Below are 11,623 nucleotides of genomic sequence, written 5' to 3'. Positions count from 1 at the left end.
TGTCTACAAGCACAACACGCTACTAAACAAGGAAAATATGTTACTCTATAAATATGTATAACATACAAGCACAACCGGCTTGCAGTTAGCAGCGAACAAGGATACATTTCATACCACTATTGTAGCAAAGGGAAGATAAATTGATTACATTGTGAGGTACAAATCAACGGATGATTATGTATTCATCAACATTGAATTTCACATTCTGGAAGTAACACCTGCACGGTTTGTCACAGTACGCATTGGTGTTACACGAGCTGTCGTGGAACGAGTGCTTGTGTCCTGGTCAGGTTAAAAGCTCTCAACAAGTGTGCAACGTAAGTATAATTCCCATATATGAAATCTATCAAATGGAAATGTTATTTCAATTTTCGATGGAATCAAAAGCATATTGGCTAGAACATATCACATTCTAAAATACCAGTCAAACAGTTAACATGTTCATTATTTTACCTAGAGTATATATCTTTATAACAAGTAATTAGCTATACGACTCATTAAACATTTGTGAATGGATATGCACATGCACCTACACATTTTCATATCAAGCGTTGCTCTACTGATTTGAGACATTCCTCTGTTATAATGGAAAGTGTGCTAGGGTCTGTTACTGAACCATTACCGTGTCGTTGTTGATGGAGCGTCTGCCATGAGAGCGGAAGGTCGGTAGTTCGATCTCCTGCACGGGTAATACTAAAATACGTTTCTTTTTGTAACCAGTCTTGTTATCATCAGTACAAGCATTAAACAAGGCCTGTTGGCTGGGAATCAGTACAAATTGTCTGAGAGGGGTGTACTGTGACATCACACCCAAATTGTTCTAACAGTACAAAAGAAAGTATAAGTCCGGACTGTCAGTCACCCACACTCGTCGTTTTTCAACAATCTATAACAACGTTAAATTGTGGCTTTAAATAACAAACAAGGAAACACACAAATACAATGTCCTTTCTAAATATCCAATTCGGAGAAATATATTATATATGGAGTCAATACATATGAAACTAACTGATACATTAACCTTGCACAGGGCTCCAGATAATTTGTTCAGCATCAGGAGAAAGAACTCCTTATTATTTCAATATAGGAGTACTGGCAATACTAAAGAGTACACTTTGAGTACAGAATATTATGGAATTTAATGGATCAATCTTGTATTTCATTTTAGATGTGCTTCACTGCATTGCTACTCTCGTGTGAACAGGTCACTCTCAAGCAATGATACTTATTTCGTTCTACATGTCTAATTTCATAATGCAGGTGTATGTAGGGAATACATGTGTATAACTTTTAGACCTTTATGTTCATTTGTTTTGATTTTCGTTACATATATCCGCAGATGAAACAGTCAACCATCAGATCGCTATCGACCTACGTTCTGCTTTTGATCGGCACAGCGCATTCCGCACAAGGTACGTTTTGTATTACGAAAGATAATATGCATGTCAGATGATATATGCACCACATAAAATATATTAGGCCATCAAACAATAGAGAGGTCGCTCATTTGGTGGCTTATGAGTATCACAGATCCGTCAGAAAGCTTATGTACCTCATCCGATTATAAACATCAAAGAAACCAACGGGATATACCGAGAATGACCTCGAATGACATCTCAGAATGCACACTGCAATACGTATACAGATAAAAGTGAATGCGATGATAATTTGCCACAGCCATAAATATTTTTTATATATGCCATCGAAATACGTTGAGGATTAGGATCATTAATGTTTTCAATTTATTTACCACAGGTACGACTTCAATCAACTGCCCTGGCATTGCCTACCTTGGTGATTCCGCACACATTACCTGCACTACGTCTGTTCCCTTCACCACTCTTCAATATTCGAGGCCAATCGGAGGTGTGTTCCCGCAATGTAGTGGTTCCTTATCACGCTGTGCACCTGTGGCTGGATATTATGCAAGCAAAACCAACAACACTCACACTGACTTTAAGATACTCAGTGTACAACGAACACATGCAGGGTCGTGGACATGTGCTGATGCAGGAAGCAATTCTAAAGAATCCTGTGATCTTTCTATTACAAGTGAGTTGAACTTAAAATTACTCAAAAGTCTATCAGATGTATATGAGTAGTCTATTAAAGGGTTAAGTAGAAATCCACGCTCAAGACACATATATTTTGTGTCGATAATAATTGAAAAAATATGTGACAAACCTGGAAAAAAATGGATTGGGATACAATTGTGCTGTGACGTCAAATTACTTCAGTGAAGATCGCCATTTATCATATACTTCAGTGTGAAAGGCTGGGTTTTCTAAAGTTGAGAAAAGTGATTTTTTCACTGCAGTGAACATAACACTTGATATTTCGTTGCAGTGAATATAACACATTATATTTTACTGCAGTGAACAAAAATATAGAATTCTAAACTCGCTTCCTTGTAATACCAATTTTTTAAACGAGGGAATAGTTCTGGTATTTGACTGGCGAAAGATACCAGAACTATTCACGAGATTCATAAAATTGGTATGACACGGGAGCGAGTTTAGTATTTTATTTGGTACTTTTTTTAGAATTTCACTGTCGTGTATGAATAGGCAGACAGCTACACGACCCACAACGTAAATCACTTGAGTTTAACAAAATAGTACTTCAAACACGTCAAACGCTGACACATATGAATTCAATACCATACGACAGCCCACCTTTAGAATTATATCGTCAGTTCCACAAAATTGTCGTAGGGCTAAGGTTATCGTAATTCACATACTTTAACAGAAACAACTGTCGTTGCGCTTCAACGTGATTTGTGGAATTTTGTTGCAAGATCCAGCGGCGAAACAATGCCATGTGATGTCAGCCTAGCAACGGGGTTGCTGGAGTCATTGAGTGCGCATAAGCTTCTCTCAGTTATCTATCATCTCCTCCCTCAATGTCGTTGACTAAACCAAGTGATGTTGAGACCTTTTAATGTTTGTTAGTGTAACTTGTTCCCGCAGTGCAATAGCACGCGCTTTGGTATTACACACTGTGTATGCTGTACAGCTCTATGCTTATTAAACAGGTGATCTCTTCACGGGCAAGTAATAAACTTGAAACTTAACTGCTGTGAACATAACGCTTCATATTTCACGGCAGTGAACATAACATTTTGACGGAACTATTGTCATACAAGAGTTACCTTCCCGCAAACTGTGTCCCTTTTTCGTAAGTGTCTTGCCTCTTCTCCCTTACTGTTGACTTCCTGTTTACGTTAGTTCCACATTGACAAGGCAACATAATGACAGATGGTCATTTATGGAGGTAATATGGGTATGTGATTCTTTGAAAATGTTTCCCTAAAAAATTGTAAATTTCTCAATTTACTGTCAATCGAGACTGTTCGTTTCGCAAAGCGCCACTCGTAAAATATTATCTCTTTTTACTCTTCTCTCGATGAGAGACCCATGATATTTCATCGACACATTAAAAAATATCCTATATGTGTGCGGAATGCATAAACAGCATCTTAGTTTTCCTCGTTAGATCGTCATGTAAATTTAAAAAATATTTCAAAACCTTTCAGAAACATGTCTATTTTTAATTCATCAGACATCACGTCTAAACCTCCAATTATTTAATTACAGTTATAAGTTGGAAAATGAGTCCCAATGTTTGAAGTCATGCAGCTCTGTAATAAAATATGAATTGAAGCTTGCGAATGGTATTTTTTTATCTTCCGGAGATATTGAAGGTCTAAAATATACTGAACAACAAAAGTTCCTATGACATTGAATAAGATTTAATGTGAAGTTATGTTTTTTACCAAATCTGAAACAATTTCGGTTTGCAACGGATAAAAGACTCATGTTAGTGTTCAAATGGTTCAATTTGCCATACTGACTTCAGAAAATGCGTAATTTCATAAAAAAAACGAAACATGAACATGCCAAAATATCAATTCACAAATCAATAGCGTGTGTGTCCACCTCTGGTTGCGATGCAAGCAACACATCTTCGTCTCATGGAATGGACCAGGCGTCGCACAAAGTCCTTTGGGATATCTTGCCATATCTGCTGGAGCATGTTTGGAAGTTCCTGGAGTGTCTGTGGAACACGTGGTTGACGTCTAAGGCGCCGATCCATCTCATCCCACATGTGCTCGATTGGTGTGAGATCAGGGGAGCGAGCCGGCCAGGGGATGACATTCACGTTGTTTTGTTGACGTGAATCCTGAACAAGTCGAGCAATATGAGGCCGGGCGTTGTCATGTTGAAAGGTAAAGCCTGGGCCATGACGACGGAAAACGGTAGAACAACAGGGTCGATGATCTCGTCGAGGTAGCACTGTCGATTGAGATTTCCCTCTACCACTATCACACGGGTCCTCCGTCTTGCTGTAATCCCACCCCATACCATAACGCTGCCGCCCCCGAACCGATCTTCTTCCATGACACAATGATTGACGTAACGTTCACCTCGACGTCGGTACACTCGAATACGTCCATCGCTGTGGCTGAGGTCAAAACGAGACTCATCAGTGAATAGAACTTGTCCCCACTGCATGGCCGTCCAGCGTAGACGCTGTCTGCACCACTGTGGACGTGCTTGACGGTGGTTTCCTGTCTAAATGGGACGTCTGGCGGGTCTTCTGGCGACAATCCCTGCACATATGAGGCGATGACGTACGGTTTGTGAAGATACTCGTCGAAGGCCAGGGATGCTTCTTGCAGTCACTGTTGCTGGCTGGAATCGATTATGTAGTTGTGTTGTTCGAATCCAGTTGTCTTGTCGATTATTGGTTACGCGTGGCCTGCCACTCCAAGGATGGTCTCTGACTGCATAAGTATGTTGCCAACGTTGCCATAAACACCAAATGGTGTTTCTGTGGACGTTAAATTGTCTTGCAACATCACGTTGAATCGATCCTGCTTCAAGCATACCGATGACTCGCATACGCTCATTTTCGGACAGGCGTGGCATTACGTAATGTTGAATAGTTGCGTAATTTTGTTGTTTTTCTGAGTGGTTGTTTGTCAGAACGATGCTAAACAATGCATATGGAATCCCGTTAACGCACGTGTTTTTATACCCATTCTTTTGTAGTTAAATGCATTGGGTTTGCATTAAAGTAAACGTTTGCAAGGAATGCATGCTTTTCTGTAGCAGTTGCGTTTTTGTGACTTGATTCCATACATGTACTACAATATTGAAAACCAAACTTTACTTGTTTGAAAAATACACTAAAATATTGGTGTCACAGGAACCTTTGTTGTTGAGTATATTATGAAAAGTCAAAATGATATTTTTCATCCAAAAGATCACTTACCTCATGGTTGGATATAAGATTCGAAAAAAATGTTGATGTATCCTTCTCAATATACATTATTCATCTTTCTGATATACTCTATTTCTAGTATTAGAAATAATTAATAAAGTACTTAGAGAGATATAGAAATGTTTAACGCTTTTTCTTAAATAATCGCTATATCAATGAAAGCGTGTTTGCTGGTTGTTTAACTCAGCAATATTTCAGCTTTATGATACGTTCTGTAAATAATCAAATATGGACCAGACAATCCAATGATTGACATCATGAGCATCGATCTACGCAATTGGGATACGATGACATGCTTCAACCAACTCAGCGAGCCTGACCTCCCGATGCCATTGCATAGTCGCCTGTTACGGCAATCATGGGTTACTGAATATCTGTTCTCTACCCGGTCTCTCTAAGTACGTTATTAATTGTATCCTGTTACTAAAAGCAAAGTACAGTAGACTCCTGGTTATCCAATACTGCTCGGGGCCAGGGGGGGAAGTTGTCGGAACAGATAGAATTTTATGCCTGTGGGTGGCCAGTCACTCCAGCGTAGGCGGCGTAGCCGTTAGTTCAGCATCGTGACACAGTGTCATAGTGTGTTTCCGTTGACGCAACTAAACATTTGTCGTTTTAGTGAAAACGTGTGAAACCTTAAATTAATTGCCTTACCAAAGCGTTTAGTGTCTCAAGAGTTTCATATGTGTTTCTGCAATTCATAATCCAAGTGGATTACGTGAACATTATACATGTTATGAAATATCAGTTGCACTGATAATTGAATCCTTAGGTTCACTCAGAGCCTTGTCCAACTGGCTGTGAGTGAGTGAGTGAGTGAGTGAGTGAGTGAGTGAGTGAGTTCGGTTTAACGCCGCTTTTAACAGTATTCCAGTTATATCGCGGCGTGTCAGCTTAATGTGGGAGGAAAGCCCGAAGTGATGCAGGTCTCGGACGTTTACCACTTCGGTGAAACCAACGAGCACGGGTATGGTGCTGACAAACCTAGAAACATAATCGGGGCGAACCGGGATTCGAACCCACAATCATAGGTTTCTGGCGTGTCCAAGGGACGCTAAACTGGCTGTGAGCTGTGATAGGGTATAACGTTGACTCCCAAATTATTTAACTTACATCTCGACGTGCATACACGTGAGCGTGTACGTGTGTGTGTGTGTGTGTGTGTGTGTGTGTGTGTGTGTGTGTGTGTGTGCGTGTGCGAGTGTGTGTGCGTGCGAGTGTGTGTGTGTGTGTGTGTGTGTGTGTGTGTGTTTGTACTGGTCGGGACGAAAGTCGGTTTCATAATGCTAGCCTACTGAGATACCACGTGGCAGTTAAATCCTATTCAGACGCAGTAAAACCGACACTCGGACCTGACAATTTTTGGGACTTTGGCGACTGCTGAGGTGAGATGAAATCGGGTTTAACGTCGCGTCGTAGCTTATTGCACGTATGTAGCGACGTGCATGTACGCGTGTGTGTTTGTGTGGCTGCTTGTATTAGTCCGGACTGATGCCGATTTATAGTGCTAGCTCACTGAGATACCATGCCGCAGTTTAACATGAATACCCCACTCAGACACAGTATACTGACCCCGAGCCGACCAGTCCTTGTTTTAGCCCCTTAATGCCGAGCGCCAGACAAGGTAACAACAAGTACCATCTTAAAACGTCTTTTGGAATGACGCGGCCGGGGATCGAACCCCGGACCTTCCGCTCTCCGCGAGGACGCTCTACCACTAGACCTAGGAGGCGGTCGGCTATGGCATCTGAGTGACGGAGCAGACTTGTTTAATTGTTCATATTCATGGACACTGCAATCACTTCAAAATTTATAGACATTGATTTACATTTAGTCTAACTAAATCCAATGTATTTGAATTTGTATTATTTTTTAAGATGTTCCACGATGCAACATCAGAAGTGACAAGATAACAGACACGCTGGCACTGAGTGAGGACCTAGCACTTACTGTGGACATTCATGAGTATTACTGCTCTGCACAATACAGCTTCACGCTGTTGGTTGGGGAGATCAATGTGCAACTGCAAGTATCCGAATCGGTGAACAAACCTACAAACAAAACAGTTACCACAACGTTAAACGTCACAGCTTCATCTTTAGGAGGTGTTCAACTGTTGTTTCTTTGTTACAACGAACAGCAGATCTTTTCCTGTGATGGTATCAAATTCATAAATGGTAAGTTCACACATTATATCATCTTTGAATTTATCCTTTTTTTTAAATTGCGAATTTAAGTACTCAATTTATAGTTTCAGTAATAGAAGCGATACCAATGAAGTGGTGTTGTACAATATGTCGTGAACACTTACTCAACAATATCAACTTTACTTAAATATACACCTTAATTAATTCGAAAGTGACGAATGAACTAACTTGTTCTTTTCCAATTTTTAGTTTTGTTTATTTCGTTAGAGTTGCTTTGCAATGTTGTTGTCTTTATGAACAATTTGATCATAAGACAGTGTGTACATGTATTGCCTTCGTTTTAGTTCTCCCACGATGCATCATCACAAGTGGCAAAACTTCCAACGCTGTAAAACTGCACGAGGAACTAGACCTTACTGTTGACATACAGGATTACTTCTGTTCTGCATCATACAACATCACACTGCAGGTCGGGGATGTCAGTCACGCCTTGTCTACATCTCAAATAGGTACTAGACTAACGAATATGTCAGTTAACACCACCTTGAACCTCACAGATTCATACTTCGGAGACGTGCGACTCATCTTTTTCTGTAACGACCAACAACAAGTCTTAACCTGTCAGGGACTTCAATCTATCAAAGGTGAGTTTGAATAGGTTTTCTAACAAGGTTTTCCGCCCCACACTGTGATAGAAAGGGTTACACGTTACGTTTGACGATTGCATGTGTGCCTGTCCTTTACCAGCGGTTTTAAGCAAATGTGTTAATAATCAAAATGTGCATGTATATCATTTATAAGAATGCTATTTTACATCTTCAGTTACCTGGTTTATTTATGAATGATATGTCTGACGCATATGGCATTTAACTACCGATTAATGGTATGCAATAGGGCGCATGACATCTGGCATGTTTTGTATGGTTTGTACATCGTGTGTGATTTGTTTGTAGTGTTGGTTGGTTTTGTTTGTTGTTTAACACCACACTCCATATATTAGCTAACTGATTGTTAAATATACACCGCTTAGCAATGACAGAACTCCTTTTACCTTCCTGTAATTAACCTTGCTGATAAAATAATGTCCCTGAAAACGTGTCGTTACCTAAAGCTAACAGCGACATTGAAGAAATCATGTGCAAAATATTTGTTTGTTTGTTTGTTGTATAACGCCCCACTCAACAATATTCCAGCTATATGACGGCGGTATGTAAATCAATTGGTATCGATGACATGCATTAACCAAGTCAGCGAGCCGGACCACCCGATCCCATTAGTCGACTTTTACGACAAGCATAGTCGCCTTTTGCAGCAAGCATGGGTTGCTGAAGACCTATGCTACCCCGGATCTTCACGGGGCGTTTGTGGTGTGTGGTGTGACGTGAGGGGTCTGAGATGTGGATTATAATGTGTGTGTAAAATGTACATGTAAATGAAATACCTGACCTGCTGCACATGACTTGCATAATGCACAATGTAAAAAGTGATCTAATTTTCTATACCTAATAGTATCTACACATTTCTATTAACAAATTGTTCTATAACAAATGATAACAATACTGAAAGTCATTGTATCTGAAAAGAAACAGCATAGTTTTTTATATATCACGATGACATGCGTGAACCTTATCTTACAGTGAAACAAATCGTTTACTGTTGATGTTGATACCATCAATAACGGTATATACCTGTCGATCTGAATATAGTTGAACATGCCTGGATATTTCGTATCACCTCTTCACAGCTTATTACTTTAAACTGTTGTTTGCAGATATCAATGTTCCTACAACTTTCCCCACAAAAAGCACGGCCAGTACCTCAACACCCTCAACCTCAACACCCTCAAGGTCAACAATGTCATATACTAGAATTGTTGCAGCAGTTGTATCCTTTATTGTGATTGTAGTCGTCAGTTTGACAGCCGTTGGTTGCTGCTACCGCCACCGAGTGAAACAGTCGCACCAGACCCATACATCTGACAATCAAAGCGACTTGCCGAATGAAGCTGTAGAAAATCCTGCCTACAATAAGTCAACATTCAATGAAAACATACTATATTGAATACATGTTTTTCACCTTTCCAGGAAGTCACAATGGGTTATATGTTTGCTCACTTAAAAAGAACATGGAAAACTCTAATCAAATCTGGCAGGGGATGAATTATTAAATAATAAGATTATAAAAGAGTACATATCTTAATGCGTACTATTTGTTCTCGTGTTTGTTCAGGTTAACACTTGACTTGCCTTTGCATGTGTTTCATGTTGCATGTGTGAGGTGCCACCAGTGTGATAGGCTAGCCTTACCCTTACGCGAACACCTGGCATCTTCTGTATCCGATAGTAATTCATTAACATATGGGGGCTGTCGGGTAGCCTAGTGGTTAAAGCGTTCGCTCGTCACGCCGAAGACCCGGGTTCGAATCCCGACATGGGTACAATCTGTGAAGCCCATTTCTGGTGTCCCCCGCCGTGATATTGCTGGAATATTGCTAAAAGCGTCGTAAAACCAAACTCTCTCACTCACTCACTCATTAACATATGATTAATGTTTATTCGGAAAGGTACAATGGACATTTATAATCATTATGAAAAGGATTTGTTGCTTTTGTTTACAGGTTTTGTAAAAAAGCAATTTAAGTTAAGTTAAATTATGAAGGACCATGAATCTGTTGAGATGTCCTGGGTGGAGTTAGCGTTCCCATTGTTGTAAATGCATAATCAAGTGTAAAGGTTTGATTTACTGTTCCAAACGTATAGTAGGTAGTCATTGGGGACATGTAACAGTTTTCTGATGATATCAATTTTGCATTGAATATCTCAATAAAAACAACATATTTGGAAAACCCCGAACGTGTAATTCGGCGGGAGCTGCAGGAATATTGCTCAACATAGAGGGAAAGTTGACTATTGGAAAATTGAAGTCAACTCTCTTGTCATATAGTCTTGTGGATATATTTTGTCATTCTAAATGATTATATATAGAGATCTAAATATGAAACATTTGAAGCCGTCTCACCGGCCTCCTTTATTTCTAGTTCAGGCGGGTAAATAAGTGGAACATTTATTTTATAGTTATTTGACGATATCAGATCATCGATATACCTGAAGCTCAAGTTAAACTTATTGGTCAAATTACCTTCTTTTGAATTTGCCAATTCGGGCATACTGATATGCAAAAAGAGACAGATCAGCAAGAAGGTGAGCGTAATTGATGGAGGATGGCAACTTCTTCGCTAAATGTCTTACCCCTAATTTCACATGAATGTTATCAAAAAGAAAATCCAGCATTTCATATATTGGTTTCTCAGTGAATTTCTTATGCCATTTGCTTTCATGTGTGACAAAATTACCTGAACTACCGAAGATACACATCTATATTTATGTGTCTCTTGGGCACGCCAGAAACCTATGGTTCTGGGTTCGAATCCCGGTTCACCCCGATTATGTTTCTAGGTTTGTCAGCACCGTACCCGTGCTCGTTGGTTTCACCGAAGTGGTAATTGTCTGAGACCTGCATCACTTCGGGCTTTCCTTCCACATCAAGCTGACACGCCGTGGTATAACTGGAATACTGTTAAAAGCGGCGTTAAACCCAACTCACTCCCTCACTCACTATATTTATGGTCAACACGTTTTGTAACCAACACCCAATGGATTCAGGAATGAAGTTGTTCTTTAAGTTTGTCATGTTGGATAGTGGTGTTCAAAGTTAAAAAATGAAATGTTTTGAAAAAAAATGAAACTGGTTCTTTTCTGAGATTGCAAAAAGTCAAGCAAATGATTTCACCTGTCTCAAATACTTGCCTTACGTTACCTTTTCCTTAAAGATGAAATGGGATACAGGCTAATGTTCAGACAGTATGTTATGCTATGTGGGGTTTCTGGAAAGAGAATGATGCACAGACCAAAATGTTTGCCACAGCATTATGGTAATCGTTAGTCTCCCTTAGGTCACAAAATATTTTTCGTTATCTTCTTTATGTACCATTGTTCTGGCACTTTGTCCCCAAAAGATCCAATGTAACCAATTCGTTTTGACATGTCTGACAGACCCGTCTTTGCTACCTGTCCAGGCGACATCAGAAATTGTACGTGCGTTTCAGATAAATTATCCAGCGAAGTGTTATAACGGAAGGTGTTTGACACTTGCCGACCGTAACATAGGTATTTCTTCAGGTGTTGTAGATT

At 39.8% G+C, this 11,623-nt stretch overlaps 1 protein-coding gene across 1 annotated transcript; it reads left to right on the top strand.

Annotated features, from left to right (window-relative positions):
• The first annotated feature begins 231 nt into the window (after window positions 1–231).
• On the top strand, window positions 232–10,944 carry LOC124149690. Its single transcript, XM_048398154.1, has 6 exons — window positions 232–317; window positions 1,340–1,412; window positions 1,756–2,052; window positions 7,164–7,463; window positions 7,778–8,077; window positions 9,205–10,944. The coding sequence occupies exons 2-6, from the start codon at window positions 1,340–1,342 to the stop codon at window positions 9,492–9,494; spliced, it is 1,260 nt and encodes a 419-aa protein (XP_048254111.1). The 5' UTR covers window positions 232–317; the 3' UTR covers window positions 9,495–10,944.
• Window positions 10,945–11,623: the final 679 nt, after the last annotated feature.

Source organism: Haliotis rufescens, unplaced genomic scaffold (assembly GCF_023055435.1).
Source record: "Haliotis rufescens isolate VD_foot unplaced genomic scaffold, xgHalRufe1.0.p SCAF_18, whole genome shotgun sequence".
Taxonomy (NCBI): domain Eukaryota; kingdom Metazoa; phylum Mollusca; class Gastropoda; order Lepetellida; family Haliotidae; genus Haliotis; species Haliotis rufescens.
The sequence above is the reverse complement of the archived record's forward strand: the minus strand, read 5'-3'. Positions and strand labels throughout refer to the sequence as shown.

What these genes read in the sequence shown, in the direction of transcription:
- LOC124149690 (XM_048398154.1), top strand. Translation starts at nt 1,340, where the DNA reads ATGAAACAGTCAACCATCAGATCGCTATCGACCTACGTTCTGCTTTTG. An exon ending in CACAGCGCATTCCGCACAAG is followed by an intron (nt 1,413 to 1,755) that starts GTACGTTTTGTA and finishes TATTTACCACAG; the next exon opens with GTACGACTTCAATCAACTGC. An exon ending in GGGACTTCAATCTATCAAAG is followed by an intron (nt 8,078 to 9,204) that starts GTGAGTTTGAAT and finishes TGTTGTTTGCAG; the next exon opens with ATATCAATGTTCCTACAACT.